The sequence below is a fragment of the Bemisia tabaci genome, chromosome 10 (assembly GCF_918797505.1).
Source record: "Bemisia tabaci chromosome 10, PGI_BMITA_v3".
Taxonomy (NCBI): Eukaryota; Metazoa; Arthropoda; class Insecta; order Hemiptera; family Aleyrodidae; genus Bemisia; species Bemisia tabaci.
In genome coordinates this window covers 41,541,322-41,569,194 of record NC_092802.1, presented here as the reverse complement: position 1 = coordinate 41,569,194, position 27,873 = coordinate 41,541,322, and the positions used below count along the sequence as shown (strand labels likewise).

General features: G+C 36.8%; 2 protein-coding genes across 6 annotated transcripts in view; both read right to left on the bottom strand.

Moving 5' to 3' along the window:
• The window catches only part of Hsp110 (heat shock protein 70Cb), a 29,650-nt gene extending 16,348 nt beyond the window's left edge, over positions 1-13,302 (bottom strand). Inside the window, exons 1-8 of the mRNA XM_019043796.2 lie at positions 13,016-13,302; positions 10,852-11,050; positions 10,264-10,386; positions 9,608-9,841; positions 8,055-8,299; positions 2,670-2,746; positions 1,968-2,226; positions 497-627 (exon numbers count right to left, since the gene is read on the bottom strand). Of these exons, the coding sequence (XP_018899341.1) occupies positions 497-627; positions 1,968-2,226; positions 2,670-2,746; positions 8,055-8,299; positions 9,608-9,841; positions 10,264-10,386; positions 10,852-11,050; positions 13,016-13,131 (1,384 nt within the window). The 5' untranslated portion in view covers positions 13,132-13,302. The remainder of the gene's footprint in view (positions 1-496; positions 628-1,967; positions 2,227-2,669; positions 2,747-8,054; positions 8,300-9,607; positions 9,842-10,263; positions 10,387-10,851; positions 11,051-13,015) is intronic.
• Positions 13,303-15,621: 2,319 nt separating this feature from the next.
• Positions 15,622-27,873, bottom strand: part of Liprin-beta (liprin-beta 1) — a 31,212-nt gene continuing 18,960 nt past the window's right edge. For 3 of the 5 annotated variants that reach the window (XM_019043800.2, XM_019043797.2, XM_019043798.2), the window contains 8 exons: positions 27,720-27,833; positions 26,906-27,068; positions 26,242-26,508; positions 25,463-25,631; positions 22,757-22,965; positions 22,209-22,379; positions 19,032-19,088; positions 15,622-17,510 (listed from right to left, as the gene is read on the bottom strand). In XM_019043800.2, the coding sequence (XP_018899345.2) occupies positions 17,475-17,510; positions 19,032-19,088; positions 22,209-22,379; positions 22,757-22,965; positions 25,463-25,631; positions 26,242-26,508; positions 26,906-27,068; positions 27,720-27,833 (1,186 nt within the window). In that variant the 3' untranslated portion in view covers positions 15,622-17,474. Of the gene's footprint in view, positions 17,511-19,031; positions 19,089-20,441; positions 20,574-22,208; positions 22,380-22,756; positions 22,966-25,462; positions 25,632-26,241; positions 26,509-26,905; positions 27,069-27,719; positions 27,834-27,873 lie in introns of all 5 variants that reach the window. The other 2 variants (XR_011900631.1, XM_019043799.2) reach the window with 2 other exon arrangements.

Genomic DNA, 27,873 nt, shown 5'->3' with positions numbered 1-27,873 from the left:
AATTTATGTTGCAATAAAAATATTGACATCACAAATTTGGTTAAATTCTAAAAGTTACTCATAATAATGCTAAACATAAAATTAACTGCAAAATACAAACAGTTATGTACAACAGGTGGTTTCCTAACTCCATTATTTAAACAGTTTTTTAGGAGTTTTCTCTTTGAAATTTACGAGTTCATCAATTTTTTTCCAACAGCCAATTTGAAGCCATTTGTCTTGATGTAGGACTCTGATGTAGGAAAATGCTGCAGCTTTACGTTCACAATATTTTACTTTTGCCCAAATTCATAAGGCACAATGATAAGGCATAATTAAGGCACAATTCTGAAAAATTCAAATTTTTTACTATTTTACTTTCATCAGAATGCGCTCAACTCATGAATTTGCGATGCATTAATTTTGTAATTAATTTTAGAGAAAACTGCTCCTGAACAATGTTACAATTCAAGTTTTTAAAGTCAAATTCAAGTGTCGAATGACAAGTATTACTCACCGATTCTTGGATCAGGATATGGAACACTGTTGGGAGGATAGAACGCCTTGAGGTTGAACGATTCTTTCTTGTACAGAGTAAGGACTTTAGAGAACGGAGCCGCATGATTCTTGCTAAACACTTCCATTTCCCTGGAAAAAACAAATTACACGATGAGAAAGAAGCAGACATGAAACCTAAAACTCACAGAGGATTTAAAAGTTGCAAGTATGCATCACAGAGCATGAAATATTATTCCACTAAGTTTAACCCATTGACTGAAAGCGACCAGTCCCACTCGTCCTGAGACTTGGCAACATTATTTGCGTTGTTTTGGGTGTCTCCCAATAGAGAGCGCCACATATATCGACTCATGTGAACACAATGACAAAACGTTCCAATATTTTTCCCATCTGATCCATTACTTCCCCGATTATACGGTAATTCTCAAGTTTAGAAAATAACCCTCATTTTTATTTTTGCTTGAAATTTTCTAGTTTTTCTTTGAGTTTACGCTTTCTATTTTATTTGTCTTGCTCTGGTTGTAGTTTTATTTTTTGCACTCTATCTTATAATATAAGTAATCTGCGTTTCCTCTTTGGTTTGCAAACCCTCTTCTCTTGTTCCATGCTGTTTTTTGTCAAAAATACATGATTTTCCCTAATTTTCCACTTTTTTTTTGTTTTCAATTTTTCCTCACGGATTTCAACAACACAGATGCATAAAAATGGAAGTCATATTCATCAACCAGGCAATTTTTCTCTCTTTGTAGTCTACTAATAAGCAACCAATTAAATTTTTTTGAGTTAGTGGCTCTACAAGCCCCGAAAATCTGATTTTATTGGGTAAAGGTGAAATTAGCAAATCAGGGCCAAAATTAATTTATCAGTCAATGGGTAAAAGTGTTTCGAGCTAAAATGTTTCAACAAGTATATCCCTGGAAGCCCATTGCAGATGATCTTTTGAGTAGAATGCTGTAGACGGGTTCAGTGACTACGTCTAAATGACTTATGGCTCCCCTTAAAGAGCACCATCTTCCACTAATTTGTCGAAAATCAAAGTAATGATCTTTCCCCTGCCCCCTTTTTTTCTTTTTAAACATCCATAATTTTACAACTAACACAGAACTAGCCTTTACACTTTCAAAACCCCTTCTCAAGACCTTTTTACTTCATCACACGATCACAAAATAATATCAAATATTTTCAAATATCATCTGCAGGCTGATCGTTGAAATCGGCAGACAAAGCAATAGACAAAAAAGATATGTAGGGATCCTACTGGGGAAAGCGGGTGGTTGCAATGGACACAGGAGGTAGGTAAGAGATTAACAAGAAGCAACCCTCAGTTAGTTCATCATTTCATTCATTTTTTCCTTTTATCTGTAAGAACCACCTATTTCAAGCGATAAGGTCATTCCATACTCCTTATGTCTTCTTTGTCTATGGCTTTGCTTACCAATTTCAAGAATCAGTCAAAGAGCAAGACTCACCCTTGATCCTGGGCGTCATGTCCATCCCAGTTAATATGTACAGGATACATTTGGATGTCAGTGACTGCAAAGTCCCGAACGCGAACAGCCGGAGAGAGCATGGCGCACTGGAGGGCACAGCCTCGTGCGACGGCTTCATCTTGGTTCAGCGTTGTTGAGGCAGGCTTGTTGAATACCACTTCGATGAGCTGCTTGATCGCCGGCACTCGACTTGACCCGCCAACGATTTCCACAGCATGAATATCTTCTAATTTTAGTTCTGGAAAATAAAACATATTATTTTAGGTTATGCGGTTCCCATAATTTCCTGACTTTTCACTCATTTTCCAATTCTTTGCCTTTTCCTGACTATCAAATGAAATGTCCACCCTCTCATTTCCCAGTCTCTCTCTCTCTTCTAAATACGCTGACCTCCACTAAACTTTGGACAAAATGTCATTGTTAGGATGTGGAATTATGGAAAAAAGCATTCAGTGGCTAATAGAAGCTCTTTAACCAAAAGGTATAAATCAGTAGCAAAATTATTACGTAGTATTTAGACGAAAAATCATGCTTTTGGGTATCAAAGTCGAAACAGACTTTGTCTCCATTCCTTAGACTTAAAATGGTCAACTCATGTTTATGCCTTGGAACAATCTAATTTTCAAGAGATGAAAAATAGTTACTAGTGAAAATCATAATAACTAAAGGAGCAATACTCACTAGAGTCTTCCAGACATTGTCGCAAGGTTTTCTCCACTCGTTGGAATAACCCCGCGCAGAGTTCTTCCATGTCCGCTCTGAAAGTAAACAAAACAATTCAATCATAAATAGAAACAGAATAAAATAACTTGTGAACATCTACAGTGAAAGGACCTTAAAACGCTAGGGCAAACATTTAGGCAAAGCGCTAATTGTAAAATAAAAGAAAAAGAATTCCTCCATGGGTTTTCGATGGAAAACGTCTGATGTGGTCTGAAGAAATTATTTAAGTCAGTTCAGTTTATTCATGTCCCATGCAAGAGCATAAAGTCGAATTTACGTATCTGAGAATGGAGAATAGCAAAGTAAAACCTGAATGAGCTTCCTCTCAAAACCAATATTTTTAAACTTCAAATTTCAAGCCATCATAATGCCTGTTTCAGTACTAGGAACTGAACTTCAGTTCATATTCAACAGATAACAAAAGTCTTTTAGGACAAAAATTTAGGTTACCTGAACTGCCGACCGGGTCATTCCATACCAAATCAACCAAAAATCTGGCAAAATTTTCATGACCATCTTCGATTTTGATGAAACTTGGTGAGCATAATGATCCGTATGATGGTATGAAAATCCCAAAATTTCAGCTCTCTACGACCAATAGAACCGAAGTTACGGGGGCTCAAAGATGGCAAAAAAACCCCCGGGGCTGTGAACCCCTTGAATTTCAAAAAATCATAACTCGGGTTCTAATTAAGCTACAGGGCTCAGCTTGAGCTTGTTTTGAAGCTGTTTATCTGCTCTATTGAAAAATGAATGAATTATGTCATTTTTGAAAAAAGGGGTGCCTGTTCCCCCCAATTTAAACCTTTGGGGGGCTGTAGCAAAAAACACCCCCCCTTCGATTTTTGTCAAATTTTCATATTTTGTACAGCAGACCCTCAGGAAGGTTCTGTGAAATTTTCAAGTTAGAGACTTGATGGAAACTATTTTTTTCTCATTTTTGAATACAATTTTAGCTCATTTTCGGTGCATGCAAATGGGTAATTCCACGGATTTTTGATGGTTTGACCCAGCGTCAGTATGGTTCCACCTCATGCACTTTCCTTAACTTACACTTGCTTTAGAGGTCCCCTTATTTTGATGAAAAAGAGTTTTGCTTATGAGATTCTTTGAGCCCCCCCCCCCCCCCCTCTAACATTGAGTACAATTCATAAATCAACCGAAATGATCAATCTGTAAAATCAGAATAATTAGGTCCATCAAGTAAGTAATCCAGCTGGGAATTAACTTGTTTGCTCTATCAAGCAATCATTGAGCGGTAAAAATTGGCTTGCATGGCTTCAGTTATGTCTGAAGCTAACCTTCTTTCCTTTTCTTCTGTTACTATGGAAAGAGGAGAGTAGCTGCTCCTATTTAATGAAAAGAAAATGAGCTAAATTTAAAATTTCTTTCGACCCATCTATATATTTTTGAATTCGAAATCCAAAGTATATCAGTATTCTCCTATTTCAAAATTTTATTGTGTCACAGCTTTATTCTTTTTAAATTCAAAATTTATCAGCCCCCCTCAAAATTTTTAAGTCCTCCTTTTTCCTTCCTTTTAAACCCTCCTAATACCATGTCTAAATTTATGAAAACTAAAATGTACTGTTCTAATCCTTTAAATAAAAAATCCCACTCCAAAGTCTCCAATGGGTTGAGGGATGTTCAACCCTGGATGGTGAACATTGTTCCCAGTTTGAGGCTGGGTGATAAAATTTGTAATAATTGTAGAATGGACTTGGGGAAATTGCGGAGGGGGGTGGAAGAAGAGTTCGACGATGATTCAGAGGCAGGCACAAGTGCCTTTGAGGAAAGCATGACGTCTCAAGCGGAAGCTGCCTCCGCAATCAAGAGCATCAATTCAAGTCTGGCAATTATGGGGGAATCTCCTGTTTCAAACCAAAAAATTGTAAGTCACAAAAAATATCCTCAAAATAAATTCAACAAAATTACTCGCGTTTTAAAAAGAAAATTATTTAAATTACCCGACGAGAGTGATGAAGAAGACCAATTTGAATGTGAAATCATCAGTCAACTCAAAGAAAAATTTTCTGGATCTGAATCAAGAAGTGAAAAACTTCAAATTCTAACTATTCTTCCGAAATCTTGGACAGTTAGTAAAATTGAAAAAACGTTCAACACCACCAACTACACTGCTCGTTTAGCGAAGAAGCTTCAGGCAGAAAAGGGTATTTTAGCAACTCCAAACGTAAAGATTGGCAGGATTCTATCGGCAGAAATAGAGGATCAAATAAAAAATTTTTTTGAATCAGATGAAATAAGCCGTGTTATGCCCGGAAAGAAAGATTTTAAATCCCTTATAATAGATGGGAAAAGGGTGCATATACAAAAGAGACTAATATTGTGTAATTTAAAAGAAGCTTATGCACAGTTTAAAGGCGAAAATCCAGGCATCAAAGTTGGATTTTCAAAGTTCTCCTCACTCCGGCCGAAGAATTGTGTGCTTCCAGGTTCCAGTGGCTCCCATGCAGTTTGCGTCTGCGCCCAACATCAAAATATGAAATTAATGATGTATGGTGGGAAACTAGCTGAATTGACAAAGAATTTTGAAGTTCCTTTAACGTCTTATAAACATTGTCTTGCTAAAATAGCTTGCAATCCTCCCAGAATTCAGTGCTTCTTTAAAGAATGTGAGCAATGCCCCGGTGTAGAGGGGCTAAAGAAAAGTTTAGAGAGAGCCTTTGAAGAAAATGAGATTGATGAGATATCCTACCAGCAATGGGTGACAACTGACAGGGCAAAGTTGGAGGAAGTTACTCAAAATTCTGCAGATTTTTTAGAAGCATTTGCTGACAATTTGAGGAACCTACTTACGCATTCATTCATAGCCTTTCAACAGGCCGCCTTTTTCAAGGAAAAAAAAGAAACGCTTGAAAACGGAGAGTACGCAGTGGTATTAGATTTTGCTGAAAATTATACTTTTATTCTTCAAGATGAAATACAAGGCTTCCATTGGAATAATGATCAGGCGACCATACATCCGTTCGTAGCATACTATCGTCACGAAGAAACGCTGCAGCACATCAGCTACATAATAATTTCTGACTGTCTACGCCATGACGCAGTCTCCGTGCATCTATTTCTGGTAAAATTAATATCATTTTTAAAGGCTCAATTTCCTAATAATGTCAAAAAGATATACTATTTTTCTGATGGTGCTGCAAGTCCGTACAAAAACCATAAAAATTACAGCAGCCTTTGTTCCCACTCGGAAGAATTTAATGTGGAGGCAGAATGGCATCATTTTGCCACCTCTCATGGCAAAAACGCATGTGACGGTGTAGGCGGCACTGTTAAAAGACTCGCTGCTCGTGCAAGCCTGCAACGTCCATATAATGAGCAAATAATGACGCCCAGACAATTGTACGACTGGGTTTCTACTAACATTCATGCCATGAACTTTCAGTATGTTCTAAATTCAGAGTATGAAATGCATTGCGAACTCCTTCATGAAAAATTCAATTCTTGTCAAACAATTGCGGGCACACAAAAATTACATGCTTTCATTCCTATCAGCAACACAACTCTGCAGACAAAATTGTTTTCTTGCGCTGAAAAGGCAAGAACAGTTTCAATAACCGGAGAAAATTCTGAAGAGCTAACCCTGGGGATTGACGAAATAAGGGGGTTTGTGGTCTGCATGTATGGATCTGAATGGTGGCTAGCCTGCGTTTTGCAAACCTTCCCTGTCAACGATGAAGTTAAACTAACATTCCTCCATCCATCCGGACCAAATGTTTCCTTCTATTATCCATCAAAACCTGACATTTTGGAAGTGCCAATCTCAGACGTTCTAATGACAGTCGATCCAACAACACAGACTGGACGAGTTTATTCTCTATCAAAACAAGAATCTGACAATGCCTCCCTCAAACTGAAGAGAAAACTCAATCTTTAACAGTCTATCTGAGAGGTTTGCATTAAAGCTAACAACATTAAAGCTGATTGCATTTTTTCTTCTGTACGATAGGATCCTTTCTAGGCAGGTGGAGGGAAGGGGATGTAGATCCCCCTCCCTCCCCATGAATAATAAGACAACAAACCCTCATAATTGTGCATAGTCGTGAAAGAACCTCTCCTCAATTTAAGTGCAAGCTAAACTAGAAATATGGGGTCAAACCATCAAAAATCCGTGGAATTACCCATTTGCATGCACCGAAAATGAGCTAAAATTGTATTCAAAAATGAGAAAAAAATAGTTTCCATCAAGTCTCCAACTTGAAAATTTCACAGAACCTTTCTGAGGGTCTGCTGTGCAAAATATGAAAATTGACAAAAATCGAAGGGGGGGTGTTTTTTGCTACAGCCCCCCAAAGGTTTAAATTGGGGGGAACAGGCACCCCTTTTTTCAAAAATGACATAATTCATTCATTTTTCAATAGAGCAGATAAACAGCTTCAAAACAAGCTCAAGCTGAGCCCTGTAGCTTAATTAGAACCCGAGTTATGATTTTTTGAAATTCAAGCGGTTCACAGCCCCGGGGGTTTTTTTTGCCATCTTTGAGCCCCCGTAACTTCGGTTCTATTGGTCGTAGAGAACTGAAATTTTGGGATTTTCATACCATCATACGGATCATTATGCTCACCAAGTTTCATCAAATCGAAGATGGTCATGAAAATTCACTGGTTGAGTTGACATGGAATGACCCGACCGATTATCGAAGTTGATAGACAAACTATAGACCAAGGAGACAAAGGAGATAAGAAGGAATCTTGGTGGAAGCAAGGGGTTGCGATGTACAATGGAGGTGGGTGATAGACTAACTAACAGCAACCCTTAAGAGACCCTTCGGTTAGTCCATCATTTTCTTCCTTAGTCTGTAGGAACCACCCATTTCAACCAATAGAATTGCTTCATACTCTATAAGTCTTCTTTGTCTGTTGCTTTTTCTATCAATTTCAACGATCAGCCTGATGAAGCTTGGTTATGACTGAAAAGTTCAGCTAACTGGAATGAAAACATTAGTGCTCTGTATGAACGAAACTTTTATTCTCCTTGCTGTTTCATGTGATTTTTTTGGAGCATTATCTGCGTCAAAAGTTTCCGTCACACCATCAATACTTCCATCGATATCTTCAGGGAGTATAATCAGTATAAATTGGGCGTGTGGCGGCAAACCACCCACTCCGCCAACCAGCGTAGCTCATTGGCTGTAGCCCGCTACAGTCGCAAGCTAATTATCTCGCTCCCGTCAGTCACATGGATCACACTCCTCATCCAACGCATGGACATCATGCAACCAGCCAGCTTGTCTCTTCCAACAGCCCTTCTTAGGGCCACAGGTGTAAAACGCGAAGTACGCGCAGAGGCTTAACGTACAACACACTTTATTGAACTCACCGTTTCATGTCACAATGGACATCCTTGTCTTCCATAAAGCACTCGATGTTTAGAGGTAGTTTGGTAGAATTGGCCGACATTTGTTTCTTGAGCTTGTCCACTTCCGTAAGGAGTCGTGTATACGCACGAGCGTTGGTCATAGGGTTTATGTTGTATCGAGCTTTCAGGTCTTTGCTCAGGTGTTCTGCTAGGATCACATCGAACGAATGACCACCTAGATCTGGATCGGCTGCACAGGCTAACATCTGAAAAAAAAATACCAGAATTAGACATTTTTCCTCTACTTTTTTTTAAAATAAAAACTTCTCATTACTACACTCCAAGGAACGGTTTGTAACAAATCCACATTTCTTTCAGTAGAAAATGTTCTGTAGGATCAAGTTTGAATTTTGAAATTAATTACTTTTTAATTTAAGAATTTTAACCTAACTATGCATGTAGAAGATAAGGTGGACGGATTCAACTGGAATCAGTCCAACTACATGAGAGGTTGCCTATTTTATTCTAATATTTTACTATTTTTGCAGAAAATTGAGCAACACTGAAATTTGAGATTTAGCAAGTGCGTTTTTCATAGTCTAAGGTAAATTGACAGAAAGTTTAAATGCATTAAATAAATAAGCTGTCTCTGTAAGTAATGAAACATGAGAGAAAATTGTGCAACGTGAAATGCAGGTAGGCTGTTTCTGCTTGCATCGTTCAACTTTCATAAGAATTTTTATTTTTTTTTAAAAGTAATAATAATAATGATCGGTGCTCTTCACAATGTCTCAGGTCTGGATTCGATATCATGGGAGAATGCAATAGTGTATTTTCTTCGGAAAATACACCAAAAAAATAGAACTTGAAATGTAGCAATGTAAAAAAAATTTTAAAAAATTGAAAATTTCAGGTATTTCTGTGAGCAAAAAAAAATTTCACAAGTGACTGGATCCCCAAAATAGGACCTCATTTTCCCTGGGCAAATTTTTCTCAACTTTTTGCAAATGCATGTAGAGAGAAAATCTGTAAATTTGGCCACACGTTTGAGCCAGAAAGCTCAAAAATTAAGAGAAATATGAGTCCCAGTTTCATGAAAAAGGTTAGGTTGTAGAAAAACCTAGTTAACATTTCTGCTGCAAGATGAGAAAAATCTTCTCCTGGAAGATAACTGCAGGGTTGCAACAGAATTGGAAAAATGAATTTTCCTGATACATTTAGGTAAAATTCCCTGCCAATTAAAGATAAACCAGATGGTTAAGAAGACATCATTGTCAATAGTTTTTAGGCAAAATTTGTTGTTTGAAAAGTCAAACTTATTTTAGAAAGTAAATACTTAAAGGTGAATTATCAATTTTTCCCAGACTCTTCTGTTGTCCTCTCTGACATTTCCAGGTTCTTTTGGACTCTTTAAAATTTCCTGACATTTTACTGGATTTCCCTGACTGGCAATCCTGCCAGTCACAAATATGAGTGGACTCAATACAATATAACAATTTATCAGGCGTCAGACAATTAAAACACCAGCGCATTGGAACATTAATCCAGCCAAAAATTAGTAACTGAGTGCGTACCTTAAGCTTTCCTTTGTGGAACGCACATGCGGAGACTTGTAGAGACGAATAACCGCAGTCAACAAAGACAACATTCCTAGGCTTCTCTTCTGGCGGGGGGAGGTCTTGTTTGTAGATACCATACGCCAAGGCTGTGGCTGTAGTTTCGTTAAACAATCGAAGTACATTCAGCCCTGCGATTGAAGCTGCATTTAACAGTGCTTTCCTCTCCGTATTTGTGAAATAACTAGGAACCTGCAGAAAACATAAAAATAATGATTAATGTATTGGTCACAGTGAAGCAAAAATGGACCACTATAAAATGTCAAAAGAGACCAGACAAAAAACCATGAAATTTTCGACAATGGTGCTTGATTTACTGTAAAAAAAAATTTCACAAATTTCAAGATTTTGTGTGGGAGTGACTTGATAAAATTATTTATCTTGTTTGAATACCTTCATCTTCTCATAACTGATTGGAATTCTTTAAGTATTCAGATTTTATAAGTACAGTTGGATCGACAACATGAGAAATTGACCAATTTTAAACATCAGTCGAGAAATTGCATTGACAGTATTGAACAACCTCAAGACATTATAATGTCTCTCAAAAGTGTTGAATGAAAAAGGAAAAAAAAGAAAGATACAAAAGAGAGCAAAGGTCAAATTCATCTTACAGAAATAACACAGTCATTGATTTTGGTATTGAGGGCTTCTTCAGAGATGGCTTTCAGTTTCGTTAAAAGCATGGCTGTGATCTGCTCTGGATGAAATACATGTGGCTCGTTCAAGTAGTTCACCTGAAAACATAAAGTACTGATGAGAACTTAGGGTAATTTTCAAGTTTTAACACAAATTAAAGCAAAACTTTAAATTACATAGAGGATAATTGGAATTGAGCTAGATGGAGGATCTGTACTCCGATTTGAAGCCTCCAATTAATTTAAAGATCGACAAATGTTTCAATTTCTTTAAAAAATGCCACTTAACTCTCTCATTGTTATGAGAACTGTGGGTGACATTTTTTTCTTTTTCGTAATTTTTTATTCCTCTAACGGGAAACTTTCATTTAAGTTTTTAACCTTACTGTAGAGGAAACAAACTTTTGAGACATGATTGACATTTTGCAGATCTCAGTATTTACAAAATAGTAAAGCAAATCTCATAGCACCATGACAAAATCAAAGCAGGACAATGCTAGACATAAAAAACCTCATTCACATTTAGGAATGTGAATCCAATTGAGGAGAAGCAAAGAAGCTTACCTTAATTCCAACCCCACCGGATGGTGTTTCGACTGTCTGGTATGTGAGACTCTGAAGATCTTTCTGGATGAACGGGTCTTTGTACTGGCGCCCCAAAAGTCGCTTGAACCCGTAGACAGTGTTTTTCATGTTTGTTACCAGCTGATTCTTCGCTGCAACTCCTAGGATCCTGGTTTTCTCGCTGAAGGCTACGCATGATCTGTAAATATTTCAAGACAAGACATGGATCAATTTTTATCCCAATAGAAAAATAATCCAATTCCCAGACTTTCGAACAAAACTATCCCTTTGATTTATTTATATTTTTTTCTTTTTACTCGCAATGACCAGGCTAAGCTTCAAACAAAATTTCCACTTCTGAAGATTCAAATTATGGAAAAGAGAAATCATTTGCGCTCCTTACTTAAAATGCAACCCACTGAAGTAGCTAAGCCGACGCGCTATTTGCAAAATGACCTGACTTTTTGTGGTCACTGTATATTCCTTGACTGAGGTTTCCAGAAATCCTGCTGCCAGGTTGCAAAGTTGTGCAATAAAATGAAGAATTTGGCATGGGTTTAGAAGGGGGAAAAGTGCTGATTTTTCAGCACTGACAACTAAGGTTGCCAGGTTGTGTGATAAAATATAGATATTAAACATAGGTTAAATGGGATAAAATGCTAATTTTCTGCACTTTCTAACAACAATGTCACAATGTGTAGCACATAGAGAAAAGAACATTAAAACATGACAAACAGCTGATAAACATTTTGCCTTCGAAATCTTATCACGCAGTCTGATCACATCAAATGTTCATTTCTGACGAAACATTGTTCTCATACTTTCTTCAGCCATAACATTGAGCTCATGAATAATCACTTTAGGACAACTGCATGGATTCAACCAGAATCAGTCCTAACTGCATCCAATTTAGCCTGATTTTGGCTCATGTTAAAAAATTAACAGACACTCCAGAAAATTCTGTCTGAAAATGTTGTGAGATCTTAAAATTCGAGGGAAATTCACCAACAGTTTCAATGCTTTTGACCAGGGTAATTTCCAAGAAAAACAGGACCTTCCAAATAATCTTTTCTAACTGCATTCAGCGATGAATCTTGATGGACTGAAGTGTGTAGGAAAGTATTTTCCGAATACGAACTGGAAAAAACTTGTGCAGGTGCTACATGCCTGAGATAGTCGCCTCAGAAATATTCCTCCTATACATTTCTGCAGAGAGGTCTGCAGAAATGGACATTGTTACACTGGACAGACCTGCATAATGACAAGAAACACCCAAGTGACTTTGAAATACAATGGAGGCTCAAGTGGTTTAATTGAGCGCTTCTTCTTCCCAGGCTCTTGTTCTCATTGTTGCGCCCTGCAGAAGTCAGATAAATCCCTGTCTGATGAATGATACCAGCCTTAAAGTGTAGATCACTAGGCGTTCTGTAAAACTCTCGCTGTAGGTGAAATCCCTAAAGCTTGGAGGCCAACTGACAACAAGGGGTTAACTCCCACTACCTGGTTGCCATGCAAACGAAGAAGGATGTGGATACAAAGCCGTCTTAATTAAATAGTCATGTACGATACAATAAGGCAGTAAAGAATAGAGAAGTACTGGGAAATTAAAAGATCAGTAGCAGTGATGTGAAGGAATTGCGAAAGGCTTCGCAGGTTGGAAAATTCTCATAAAACCGATTTGAACTCAGCAAGGTGGAAATGCAGATTGGGTGCAGAAGAGAGTATAAAATTACTAGTGACCATCTGGCCGAATCGGAGCAGTAAATATTGACCTATCGGAGAAATAATGCTAGGTACAAATACAATGTATGATGGATGTAGGATGTGGATAAGGTAATGGTCAACCACAGGCTAGTGATAACCTTCCACAACACGGCCCCGAAGTGGGTTTGGTCAAGATCTTTGAAGTCGAGGCTAGTTGAGCAATGAGGGGTTGAAAACACGAAGGGATAGTCAAAGGAGAGTGGAAAAACTGACTGGAAGTCTTGGAGATGATAAAAATGGGCGAAGATCAAAATACGATGCGTCATGGGCACCTGTGCACATGCTACGGAACCGCTACGGGAATTAGTCAGGTAGTCGTGTTTACGACGAAAGAAACACAACGAATTCGGGTAAAACGCATGGGAAAGGTGAGAACTGCGCAAGGAAAACGTTTACTTACGGTGTGGCTCGTAAACTGTAGTCGTTCGCAATGGTTTCTATTCCACCAGCACGGGCTACGGCGACATAACAAGACTCGTTGCCGAAATCTATGCCAATCACTGACATAGCAGCCATCGTTCACTAAATCAGACTCGCACGAACTTAATTATGCACTCACAAGCAGGAAAAATTGTTAATAATCACTATGCGAAGGCAAAATATCACGCACACAGACCGGTTACAGAGACGGAAATGAGTACAAGTCGAAACTTTCGACACACGAGGCAGCGAATCGGACGATACTGATAGGAATTGATGGGAGAGCACATGGAATGGTCGCCGCTGGCCAATCACAGGCCGGTATATGTTTGGAAATTTCTAGAACTTTTAGAGATAAAAGAATCGGGACAATGCGCTTGTCTATCGGGCGATGCTAGCGCTCCCGGCGATCGGCTTGTGAACTGTAGCAGTGTAGCCAATGTAGCTACATTTACCCTAGACAAACTGCATGTGTTTTTACTCTTCTCATAATCATATAACGGCAACTAGCAATACATTCTGCAACAATACATTAAAATATAATATTTAAATCCAACTTATTGAGGAAACTTTTACAAGTTTGTCCAATTACTCAATTTTTTAACTGAAGGACGAGGATGGCTATAAAGCGCTTTTTCATTATACAGTTGGTTAACATGTAAGATAAAAAGAGCGGGTAGGGACGGTAAGTATAAATAACAGGATTTCATGCGTGAAGTTAGTGATGCCTTGAATGAAGTCAATAAAACTCCGAATTTTCTGGAAGGATCATTATTATTTCATGATGCGACCATTGTCATTTAATTAACTGCTTCGGATAGAAATTTCGAATACAGACGAGCTTTAAAAACGTGATCCAAATGAAAAATATTTACCAACTCTCGTCGGTATTCCAGAGATATACATATTCCATACTTAGGTACTACATCCATGGCATCCATGAAAATGTGGATATCGTGGAGTTATTTTAAGAACTACTTGTTTTGACAGTTATTTACTTGGTGGAGGACTAAATTTACGAAATTTCGGCAATTTCAAGTCTCAAAATATACCATCAGCCGTAAAACATTTCCACTCAACCTTGGTGTCACTTGCGCAGGAGTTAAAAACGTCATGGATGGAGTAAAAACAAATTATTGAAGTAAAAGTTTGTAGATAAATGAGGAGCTTTTCCTCTATTTTTAGAAAGGAAAAATACTATGACTCATATGACTTTACAAAGAAGTCTTAACAACACAAAGAATTGTCTAGGTAGCCAACTTTGAAACAGCCTAACTGCTCGTGACAATGCCTAACTTCCTCTCAAGTTTCATTTTTATAAACAGAGAACTAAGCTAATAAAGCGCTGTTAAAATTTATGTGAATTCACCGTCAATTATGAAGAATATTCTCACAAAATTTTAAATTTCAGCATTAATTCGTTTTTTGTGTAAAAAATTAAACATCAGAGAAAATTGGGCAATGTCTCTTTGAGTTAGGCTCATTCTGGTTGTATTGCGCTGAAGTTTATTTTCAATGTTTACATTTTCAAAAATGGTTCAGCTTCCAGAGAAAAAAGAGTAAACAGTATCATAATCCATAACTTGTCTTTCGAGTAGGATGTGCTGTAAATTAGTATTGCCACGTCCCAAGAAAAAATCACAGCGTGATAAAAATGTTGAAATAATTTTGCACATTTAATGTGATAAAATCGCAAGTTTTTTCACCATAAAATTGCAATATTTTGACATCATTGGATCGAAAAATGCTGATTTTGAACGATCAATTAAATGAGTTTAATTCTTAAATAAGGCAGGTTTGCAGTGTAAAAAACTTCCAACTTACTCCAATTTTATTGCAATACATTTTGAGCCCTTTCAATTATTGTATAGACAAAACTCTAATTCAATAGCAATAAATTTATCAGGTAATTACAATTTATTGCAACGTTGGCTACTTGGGGAAAAAGGCTGCTTTTATACTGAGTTAATTAATGACTAGATCTATGAGAAGGGGCCTTATCTTCCCGGAGAAAGGTTCTTTGATTTTGTTTCAGATGCATTAAGGAAGATAATCTGGATACTTTGACGCAACTTTGATCCTGAAAGCTTTAAAATTGATGGTGATGTGAGTCCTGAAGTTTCGAGACACAGCATTCTAAGGTTGTTGAAGAACGTAGTTAGAGTAATTGCAAAATTTTAGAGAAAACTTTCTCCTGAAAGATAGGGTCCCTCAGTGGCAATTCTTAAAATAAAACAACACTGATTTCTCACCATTTAATTGTATTAGCCTGTGTCACACTATCAAATTACTCCATCAAAATCTCAAGGTCAAGTGCTGTGATTGGCTAATTTGATGACTTTTGCAGCTAATTTTATGGACCAATTACAACACTTGACCTGGACATTTTAATGGGGTATTTTGATAGTGTGACACAGGCGTATACAATTAAATGGAGAGAAAACAGAGTTGCCAGCTTGCAAAATCGTCACTTCGTCCCTTTTCACGGATCCGGTCACTTTTGAAAGTATGGAAAATGAATTTGAAAAATCAAAAGCAGAAAAAATTGGGCAAGATTCTTGCGATGCATGAAATGATAGGCAGAGGTTTAACATGGTATGGTATGTATTTACACCTACAGTAGAACCCACAAGGCAAGGAGGGTTAAAAATTAAAACTCTGAAATAAAATACTATCAAAAGTAAAATATTACAAAAAATTAACAAGATAAAAGGGCATCAAAATACTACAGATATCGTAACTTAGAATATTGTCATTATGTTGCGCTTGGTCGAAAATGGTAGGTATAATAAAGGTGCGCTGAAAGCCACTGCTACCACAGCCGTTCGAGTCGCTCTTTAAAAAATCCATAAAAAAACAAATTTAAGATTAGGAAATTAATACTAGAATAAAAGGAAATTATAGTAAATTAACGAGTGGTTTAGTTGCGTTCCCAAAGACATCGATGACTTGGAGAAAATTTGGCGGCAAGGTCAAAGTCAGGTTTTAAATTGGCACATTTTTTTCAATGATTTCCTTTTCTGGACTCTACGACAACTCAACCAAACACTGTGAAAGTAAGTTCACATCCAAATAATGAAAATACAAAGAACGAATTTAAAATCAGTCTCATGAAATCAATCAATCGAACGGTCGATTTTGGCAATAATCGAAGGAAATTTGGCCATGTCTGAGAGCTCCGATGGCGGTTTTTCTCTTCTTTTTAAGCATCGAAGAGCTCTCCTTATGGGAAAAATAACATTAATCTCTTTCACTTTGCAAATTTTTAACATATTCCTTCCGCAAACAAGTAAAAATTAAAAACATCAGTTTGAAAGATCACTAGAAAAGGTTACGTTATCAGACCTGCACAAAATTTTACAATTTCAACAACCAAAAAATATAAAAACAAAAGATTAAAAGTGTATTCATTGCTGGTAACAAATCACAAACTTTTAGAGGAGATGCTTTTGGTAGAGGGCGCAGTTGCTTCTATGAGGAATTTCTAGAATCAATACAGAGCTCCATGTGATTATTTTTTTAAACGTGTTTGAATAGTATGGTTAAACAATCAAAATTTAGTAGTTATTACAAAGAACTTTGGCTGGATAATTTTCTCAGCCACTTTTATGGACTGGAATAAAGAAACGATAACTAACAACATGGTAAATTTTTAAAACCTTCAAGGGAGCCTTCAGAAATGCATTTGTACAGTTTGAAGTTTCATACATACATACATTCTATGCATTTTCCTACTTTTGACTTACAAAAAGTTTGACACTGACTCAAGTCTTAGTTTTCAGACTTGAATATATAAAAAGAAATATTAAGCAAGTTTTACAAGAACTTTGTTAGTTCAAACTAAATATTAGAATTCAAGAAAGGGTGACTCACAAATTTCAAAATGCAATGCAGTAACATTTCTAAAAGAAAATCCTTGTAACAGTGCCAAAAATTTACATTTAAGTTCCAATTTTCTCTAGTTGGAAGTACAGAAATTTCCAACCTTGAAGCATTTCATGGTCAGAAGGTTGAATGGAATAAATATTAAAAATAGGGGTTTTTAGTTAATCCCAATGGTATCATTTAGGAGAATCATCATAACCGACAAACTTCAGGCACAAAAATATAATAACAAGTTTGGCTTCTTGATCTATTCATGATATTTGTGCGTTAACTAGAAAAATAAAAAAAAATCACAGTACACAGGGGCTTTCAAATTGCGCAAGAAACATACAGGTAAAAATAAAGTATCGAATAGGAAGACACGACTGGTAGGATATCTAGCTTAGCAGTGCTATTGGTACAGATCCACTGAGACATACATGCGAAATATGATTAATGTTGATAACGGTATACTTGTGATGATAGAACATGTGATTAATTACTGATATGACGATAAGGTTAGCAGTTGCTGAGTTGGGGATCGTCTACGTTCATTCTTGTAAGTGCTGATTCTGTCATTTGGTTGTTTTGGAAGAGACAGTTGAGACATTCTGAAAATTAAAAATAGGAGATAATGTGAGAAGGATAAGAGGAAGAAATCGTTCAAAAGTCGTTTCAAAATTCTATCTGCCTGTTAATTTGGATAAAACTAAACTGATGGGATGTATTGATGGGCAAAGAGCTAAACCCATTTATCTCAGTTTACAATGATGCATGCTTCCTGTCATACATGTTTTCCTTTAGAAAACTCGGGAGCGTAATATCTTGAAAACTTTCTTGATTTTTACTCTCTGCTAGCAGAATATTCTGTATGAATTTCAAACTATGACGTTTGCTCAGGTCTTTTGGAAAAAATAAAACGGGAGCAGAAATTTTGAATCATGGCGATAAAGATACATGGTCTTATACTTTGGCCATTGATATTTACTTAGAAGTTGTAAAAAAGACTTGAGGGCAACGAGTACAGGGCTGCTGACATTTGTTACAAAAGGATGCTTTCAAAATTGGAGGTTAGAGAGTCTTATACACTCATATTTCCGAGACTATTGGAAAAAATCCAAGGATTTTTCACACTTACTTGTGGAACTTTTTAAATGGACGTATTTCTATCAAACAGATCTATGTGGAGGTGAGAAATATGGGGTGTGCTCGTCGAAGCTGCATAAGAAACAATGTAAAAGTGGACGTGATTCCTTTTGAAGAATTGGCAAAGCGGGATTTTACATTCTACCAAACAGACCTATGTGCCAACTAAATGCGGAACTCATGAGCCGCGGGCATGGCAAGAGAGCGTTGTGGACAGGGCTCATGAGTTTATGCCGAGGCGGGCGGACGAGGGCGGAGGAGGCGAGCGGCTTCGTTGCCGCTGACGTCACTGGCGCTTTATTATTCTCATTCACTCTTACGGCCAGAGAACTAACGAGCACTCCCCATATTTCTCACCTCCACATAAGTCTGTTTGGTAGAAATGCGTCCAAATTATCATTGGAGTTAAATGAAAATGTATTAATGTCTTCTGTCTCCAGGGTCATTTTATATCACCGAATTGATGCAGATCACCTCTTTGAAGAGCAAGGTCCAAGAGTTCCATGACTTCCACGGCGATTTAAATAATTCAATAATCATAAATAAATAATCCGATATTCTCCGGATAAATCTCCGCATTTCCCGATTTGTCAGGTTCTAGACACTATGCTTAAAGGCCTAGATACACACGGTGATTAATCGCTGCGAGTGAAAGACGAAAGCCTTGATTTCGATCTATTGACATCGATCTATCGAAATCAAGGCTCTCCATTGGCTTTCGTCTTTCACTCGCAGCGATTAATCGCCATGTGTATCTAGGCCTTTAGTCCCAAATTCCTGTGGCATGCATGAGTTCCGTAGATATTTTCAATCTTTTGTTGTGTCAAAATGTTTACAAAAAAAAAAGCTCCTTCAAAGTGTGGTACCAATTTCAGAATTTTTAGTTTTTTGGTGCTAAGGTCTCCTTGTGAAAGATTATACTAAGTAATTAATTGTATTTAATTTTTTTTTAAGATTTGTATTAGAAATAATCAAAGCTAACTCACCTGGTTCAAAGATCCATTGGGCTCCTCAGAAGCAATTTCGTGATTTATACCTGATTTCTGCAGACAGGAAAGGCATAAATTAATATTCAACGTTGGAGGGTTAAAACATCAAAGGGACTAGAATGGTTCCGCGCAAGCTTTAGATTAATTTTTATGAGAGAAAAGGCTGTCAACGAAGCAGAGGAAGTTTTGAGCCTTTTTAATACTCACTAAAATTATCGTTTCTGGGAGCAAAATGTCTACAGACTTCCGGGAAAAAAATTCCAGACTTAATCTAGATTTTTCTTTGATTATTGGGCTAAATTTACTCGGCCAGTCGAGACACTGACAATGAGTAGTATAGAACAATCATTAATAATTTTAAGAGCCTGTTTGCTACTTCTTAAATATTGTCAAAGATCAATAGACTTAAAATTCTTGAGGCCGCATTTAGACGGCTTCGTATAGAATGTACCTAACTGCATTTCCTGTTATCTAATTTCCTCTCATGTTTTATTTTTTCAACAGAGAACTAAACCACTTCTGTTTAAAAATGAAACATCAGAGAAAACTAGGCAACATCTGATGCAGTTAGGCTCTTTCTGATTTAATCTGTCGGATTGATAATATCTTGATTTTAGATTTTATTTCAAAAATTTCCAAATGTCATACATGACGCTGAAGAGGAATTGGATAGATATTTGCAAGAGATTATTGATTTTTGTATTATAAATAAGTAAGCTTGTAACTGTCATAATCTGGCAACTTAGGAGTCTCGAAAAGATGGAGAAAATTTTCCCTGGTGGCGCAAGATTAGTCCGGTAATTACTTAACAACCGATAGTATCAGTTGGAATTTAGCATGGAAGAAGGGGCCGGGAGCCCCGAAACGCGTCTGCAATTTTAATTTATTGGTGTGAGTTTGAGTTTTTTAGTTCCAGCTTTCTTTATGTCATTATTTAGCTCACAGTTTGTTACCTCGATTTCTCGTTTGTTTTGTTTCGTTTTTTCCTTACTTTTGATATATAACCAATGGTATCGTTGAATAACTTGACACAGATAGGTGCTTTTATGGTTAAACCAGAAACAAAGGCTCCTAATCGGAAAATGAGGTCCATTTAACCTTCATTTGTGTTAATATAGTAAGTGAGATATGAGAGGACAAATACATGAGAAAAAATATACAAAAGAGTGCGAAACAACAGTATGTAGTACCAAGTGTTTTCGTGTGAATAATTTTATTAGTAAGGCCAATGAGTGTTATTGGTGATTAGCAGAATGGAGATTCCATAAATAAAAAGGTATAAAAAGAATTTATTAATTTATTAAATAATTAATTTAAAGATATCTGAGAATTTGACCCAGTTCCGATTTGAGGATAGAACTTAGACGTTTTTGACAAAAAATACTGTTTAAATTACATGATTATTACCATCATATTAATACTTTGATTAAACTGATAGTGATTCACCACAAAGAGAGTTAATTAATCAGAAACAATCATATTCCAAGGCGTTTGAACCTTTAATGAAAGCCAGTCTCATTTTTCAAAATACTTTTTTACCTAGAAAATAGAGAAGAACATTTACAAACAGAGATATAATATCATGATTAAGTCTGGCTTAAATTTGAGCTTCTTTTTGGAGATAAATTGAGCTGCAATTTGAGTAATAGGCTGCAAGGCAAGTTTTGATCTCAGCAATAGAGATGAGGTCACCTCTTTTAGTAGCTCATTCCACTTTACTTAATTTTGGTAAGCTAGCTTGCTCTGATTTAGGTTTTTCTTCCCATTAGTTAAGACCTTTTTCCTTGTGGACGGTCACAAATGTTAAAATTGGACTGAATTTTGCCATTAGGAACTAAAATTTTTGGCTCATCTGAAAAACACTTATGTGCATAAGGAAACCAGGGTGTCTACTAAAACAGGTAACCAAAAATCAGTGCTTTTACAGTACTTTTTCAGTACATTCCTGAGAAATTCAGTGCCTCCTCAACAGAAAAATTCAGTACTTCTTCAGTACTTCAAATTATTGACGAAATTTAAAAAATTTGAATTTCGCTCCAATTGAGACAAAAATTACGAAAAAATTAGAAAAATTCCGGACCGTCCTGCGGAATTTCCGCACTTTTTCAATATTTCCGGACCGCCCTTAAAAAATCAGTACTATTTCCGGACTTTCCGGAAGTTTTGGACTTGTAGACACCCTGGGAAACTGATGATACATATGTTGTTTCTAACCTGAGCCAGAAATTGTTGTTCCTAACTGGACTGCATTTAGCAGAAAGCTATTGCCAACTTTAACTGAGCACTTTAATTTTTTATAAGAGAGCTTTATGCAGATTTTTTTTCAAAATTTGCCCTGTACTATGCAGAAAATTCACACATAGGTAAAAGAATCCACACAACTGTTTTCATGTAAAAAATTAAATTGCCCGATTAAATGTAGCAATAGCTTGTGTGGCTTGGTTCCTTTCTGCTTAACGCGGTCCGATTACAAAATATAGTTCATTGCTGAATCAATTTGTAGAAATTTTCGTCACATCTACAATGTTTTGTATAAACTTATAATTTGGCAAAGTAGCCTATTTTTTTTCCAAGAAAATTCTGCTACATCCTATTCTTGCTGCTTTTCCAGAAACAGAGTCATGACTTTTCCCAACCTCTGGAAGGGTGATTTTAATGTATTTCAAGCCTTTGAATCGAAAAATGAACTCAGATTATTTTAATGCTCTCCAGTTTGCCAATGAAACTGATTTTCTCTGAAATATCTTTTTACCTTCTTCATAAAGCAAGGTAAAAAGCAGTCCTAGAAGAAATAGTTTTTCTGTAAAACTGAAAGAGACAAAGAGAAAAATGGAGATCTTTATCGTATTTAGCAATTGAAAATACACTAAAATCAGATCATTTTTGTACCTGGAAAAGTCTTAATACTGTTTCTTTCAAGTAATGTTTCACAGCATTTTCCTAGAAAAAAAATAGGCTGTTCCGGTCAACTGAGTGGCGTTATGAAATGATGAGGGCTATTCCCAAACTAAAAGGGTCAAAATACACTAGGGCGCACTTCATCCTGAGTCCAGAACATTTTTTACTTACTTTTCTGCAGAACTGTGGTGTTAGAAGAGCCTGAAATTGGATAGGAACGAAAAATGATTGTTTCTGAGAGAGAAAGAGAGAAGAGAAAATGTTAGTAGAACTTACACCAGAGAGTGAGACAGAGAGACTCAGGGCGGAATTCGAGAGCTCATCACCTGATTCCACGATATTTAAAATACTTGCACTGGCCTGCTCCATCGGGCAGATGAGATCGCCGTAATCAATGTTAGATTTTGATTTCTTGCGCTTCAGCGTGAATTGTGTTTTCTTTGGTATCTGAAAATTATTCACAGGAATGAATGAGAATCTGACCAATATTACCTTTTAAAATAGAGCTTGGCGAAAGTTCTGAAACCTTCCTCAAATTCAATCAGCCTTCCTCCAAAATTCTAAAACATTCTGCCATCTGCGATACTTTCACATTGCAGAGTTCATGGTTAATTGCTTGTTTATTTCCGTTTGCTCTCTTCTGGAGCTTCTTCAGTCTATGAAATAGGAGACAAAATTACAAGAACGAGGAACTTCCAGCTCCATTGATGCTTTATTTTAAGAATGGCATAAGTTCCATTAGTTTACTCATGCAGGTGCGTGCTTTCATTGATAACTAGAAATATTGATTCCTTATTGCAAAATGTATCTTCAATAATGCTTACTTTGATTTTGGCTGTAGCTGAGAGTGGGACGTGACCCAAGGAAACCTCAGCATCACGTTTTATTTGAATGACATCGCGACCCAGGAGCTCTTTGAAATGGGTACTCAGATGCCGCCTTAATAAAGTTTTCTGGGGGGGAATCGAAAGCAGGGAGGCGAGAAGTTCTGCGTTGAACCTGGGCTCGAACATTATTAGACCGCCATGCACACCTTGAAGAAAACATTTTCATTACCAGAGTTGAATGCAAAAACACAAAAGGAAGAAAAACAGAAAATACAAGAACGATTAAAAACCTAAAATTTAAAGTTGGTAACTCACTTGCACATAGATAAAACATTAAAATGAGAACTTGGAAAAAGGAACTGAAAGGAGAACTTGGTCTCATCATCAGCGTTCACCAACTGATTTGACAATCGAGAGTCTTTGAAAGCTGATGATGAGGCCAAGTTCTCAAAACCGATTTTAATTTTGTATCTACGTAGAAAAGAGTTAACAATTTTGATTTTTAGCTTTTTGATCGTTTTATTGATCTTGCGCGGTCCGCTTCACATTGCATCAGCAAATACAAGCCTATGCTTGGTTTAGAGTTGGCTTTTTTACAACCCACGCCCTGCTTTTGTAATTAATATAGCTAAAATAGAAACCTAGGATACACGGTGGTCTGGAAGGGGAGAAAAAGTGCGACAAAAATGTACACAACAACAGTTTGCAGGGGATGAATCTATGGTATGTGTGGCTTTAAAATTGCGAAAAATCGAAATCCTAGCTGATCCTATTTTCCAGACATCGTAATTTGAAATTTTGATGGTAAATGCAAGTTATCTACAGCTTTTGATCTATTTGTTCCACTGTAGACCCATAGAGATTCTTAGGGAGTGTGTTGCTTGAACATGATTTTCAGCTACCACCTTGGATTTGGAACATACTTCGCAAGAAATGTCGGTTTTGACTTAAAAGTTGGATTCTGCAATAAGAAAAAAACATAAGAATCCATATCTCACAAGGTGTTGTTTCATGGTAATGATTTGTTCATCCCTGTAGCAGCAATTTTGGCTGCTTTCTTGGATGGGGGGGGGGGGGGGTTGGGTGGGGGATTCCTTACAAGAAATTCCAGTTGTTGGCTTCAAATTCGGATTCTGCAACCTAAAGTCATAGGAATCGATACATCACTTGATGTTGTTTCATGGTCATGATTTGTTCACCCCTGCAGCGGCAATTTCCGCTGCCATCTTGAATTGTTGGGGGGGGGGGAGGGGGCTGCGTGTTGGGAAACTCGGAATCTCAAACATGAATTTCCTCTTCTTGGACATCTTAACCACGTATATTTCAACATTTTCTATTCTACTATCATCATGTCTCAGACGCGCAGTCGTACTAAACGCAGAGAAAATCAATCAAACGCTGTAAGTAACTTGCATTTACTTTCAGAATTTCAAATTGCGATATCTGAAAATAGGATCAGCCGGGATTTCAATTTTCCGCGAACTAAGTCCACACATACCATGGATTCACCCCCTGCAAACCGTTTTTGGATACATTTTTGTCGCATTTTTTCCCCTTTCCAGACCACCGTGGATACTTCTGTATACTTCTAGCAGTCATCCAATGATGCTGAAAATTTATACTTTTAACTGGTTTCTTGATGAGTACTGCCCTCTGTTGAACAATATCATACTTACAGGATCATTTAACAATTAGGAACTTCAATTTCTATCTTAGTTTAGAAAAATGTAAGGACCATAAGTTCTCACATGCATTTTTACCGATGAGCCAGAAACTGTAGTTACAAATCCCAAAATTTGGTTCATTTATTCCAGAATGGCCATGACGAGTTTACTCTTCATTTTAAGGCAATGGATTACTTGGCTCCTCCCAAGAAGGAAAATCAACTTTTCTCGTACCTAATATTTTAATAGTTATTTTAGAGTGAGCTTCTTGTAGTGGCATGACTTAAAATTTACGTACAGTGTGGTAAATCTAGCGGCAAAAAATCATTCTACCTAACCTTTAAATTGAAGAAATTCACACTTAAATTTGAGAAGAACTTGAAAAGAGTACAGTGTTCAGTTCAAAGTTACTGAAAATTTGCATAAAATCTAATAACTCCTCATGCGTACGTCGCAGGCAAATAATCAAAAAAAGCATTTTATCAAATAGCTGGGCAGATAGTCAAATTTAGAAGGTTAATGAGTTTTGCATGTTTTCTTAAAGACCTCTCAAATTCTCAATGTTGTAAGAGTGAAAATCCATCGAAGTACAAACTGTCATTGCATTATCCTCTCAAAAATGCTCCTTAGACATCTTCAACTGTCCAATTGTGAAAACTCATCATTACATAAAATGCTGCATATTTAGATATAAATGAGCATTCAAAGACCAGAAAAAAATGATTTATCATCGTATGCAGCAAATTTTTACTGAACATTTTTCCCACATTATCGAAGAATTCCTTTGTCCACACCTAGCAAAATAATCAGAATTTCAATTTAGGTAAGAATAATTGACTATTTGCCTAGGCATTTGAAAAATGCCCGATTTGATTATCTGCCTGTAACACATACAAATTCAAAATAGGAGAATCTCCTGATTTGAGCACATCATCGATTTTTTAATGAGAACTTTACCTCTTTCTAAAATTCGGAATTTATTTTCTTTTTAACTCTTTTTTTCTGCAGCCGATGGAATTATAATTATGTTAATTATTACCTGAGCCTCTGAGATTTGGCGCATATTCAGCCAGATCAACAATGCGCAGCCACTCCATAACACGATGGTTCGTCCACAGAGCCACTTGACTTGGGTTTGTCTCCGTCGCGTCTCCAGGCACTGATCGCCGACACAGGCAGTTGGGTTCGAATTTATTATTTCTAAGTACCTGCAGCAAAAATTGCCATTTGGAAATAAAGACGTTATTGCCAGATAGTGGTAACATATCTACATTTTAACATATAAACTGCCAACCACGGGTGGTGACTAGCCTCAAGTTGTAAAATTTAATGAGCTATTAAATAATTGTTCCATGGATGACTAAAAGCTCAGAATGATTGCTTTGTACCAATGGCTTAGTGAGAATAATAATGGAAAATTTGCGTTCGAAATTTTCAGAGAATTAAATATTTTCAAAATTATCTAACAAGGTGAAGAAAAATCAGATGAAGTTTCATGTGATATTCTTTACAATATGACTTATTATCCTTCAAAAATAAGAATAGGAAAACAGCTGTGACCTAGGGGAATAAGTAAATTTTTGGGAGAACCACCTCTGGCAATTAGCCTGATGAAAAAATTAATTTTGTGGGCCGGTTTCAACCAAATTGAATTAGGTTTTTTAGTCAGCAGAAAGTTTTTCTATAAGTCACAAAACGTTGTACAACTTATTTAATAATGATCAGATTTGAGAAACTTAGTCTTAAAATACAGCTGAGGACATGTAGAATCCGATGAGAAAAAAATGAGTACCTACTCCCCTAGAGGAGAAAACTTACTTGGATACCGCACCGCAAACTGGCAACATGGAGAACGGATGAGATGTGGAGAGCAGCGAGATCCTCGAGCGTTAGTCTATGTAGAGTAGCTCCGTTAATCCTCGCCGCAAGAAACGAGTCCTTGTACTGAGGAAGCCCGACATCATCTAACCACCGCAAAACCCAGACGGTTTCTAGTTTGCCTGCTTCGAGCAAGAGAGGGTCCTTGATTTCATCGCCACGCTCGCACTGAAGCGCCAGGAGTAACTTCTTCCTATGAAGTGCGTTCTATAAAGCAATGTCACTGATTAGTCATTTATAATTTAATCCAATTTCTTTACAGTTTTCATAATTTAACTTTTCAATTGGGACACTCGAAGCAAACGGAGCAAAGTTCCATGAATCTGATTTTTCAGAAATAGCAAGAAGCTGTCACATTGTTGCAAAAAGCTGTGCATAAACACTTTTTTTTTCACCAAGTGTAGTTTTTGATTCTGCTTTGATTGTGTGTGAAAAAAAGTCCTCTGAGCACATCGAAAGCCTCGCTCCCCAAAAAGGGATTTACTTACAACTTTAAATCATACCTTGACTAGCATCCTGTTTTAAGCGACTTTACCTACTTGAAGGCTACAGGGTCGCCAGTTTTTATTGTGAGTGACAGATCTTTTTGCAAGGAATAACTCACTTTTATTCCAAGGTGTTTCTCCAGATCATGGCTTGTCGCGTTGAGTAACTGTGTTCCTGATACAATCCATTTCTTTGCAGCATTGACATAACTATCCAGTCCTTTCTCCGTCAACCAATCACAAATTGAATCAAGGCTCCAGTCACTAAAAGGTAAATTTGGTCTGAAAGAAAGCAAACATGTTGAAATGGTTAATTCAACGATGATTGGGTCTGTTGCAAAATTTAGATACGCGAAAACATAACTAGAAAGAACATTTTCGAAGGGTAGTAAGAACCGCTCAAAAATCATTATAAGCCCTTGAAAAAAGTTTGAAGTCCATTGCATTATTCGGACCGTCTGTATCACTTAATATCAAAGTTCTCATACACCAAACCCTCTTTTTTTCATTTTTGGGAATTTTTTTTGCCAGAATGTTTGTGTTAAGTGCTGCCAACACCTCAATGATCTTTTTTAGGTGCTGAGGTCTCTTTGCCGTGAGTCACTAAAAAAATTTGGTAAAAATTGTGCATTGATGATTAAGAAATGAAAGCCTGAGGGTTTCCTTAGGTCAGAATAAAGGCTAAGCACAATATGAGTTGAATTTAACAGTTTTTGACTTTTGTACAAAGTAAATCCGAATTACTCAATACTTACTGACAGCTCATTTTTTAATAGAATTTAAGTACAAGGATATTTGGTTCCTTGCAAAGCAATCAAAAATAGGATTTGTTGATAGTATACTACAGAGAACACCCCTCTCAGTGTTAGATGACAAGTTGAGATTGATTAAAACCAGTCTGTAAGACAACCTAACTAATCAAACTTACTATACCTGGGTTTTACGTTGGAGCTAGTGAGGCGTCCATTCGCAGTTGCCCGCAATCCGCCTCTTTGAAATTCACCGCCTGATGTGTCATCCAGGTTTCCGGAATTACTTCGCTTTAACCTACAGCAAATACTGTGCGTTAATGGAATCGGACAAACCA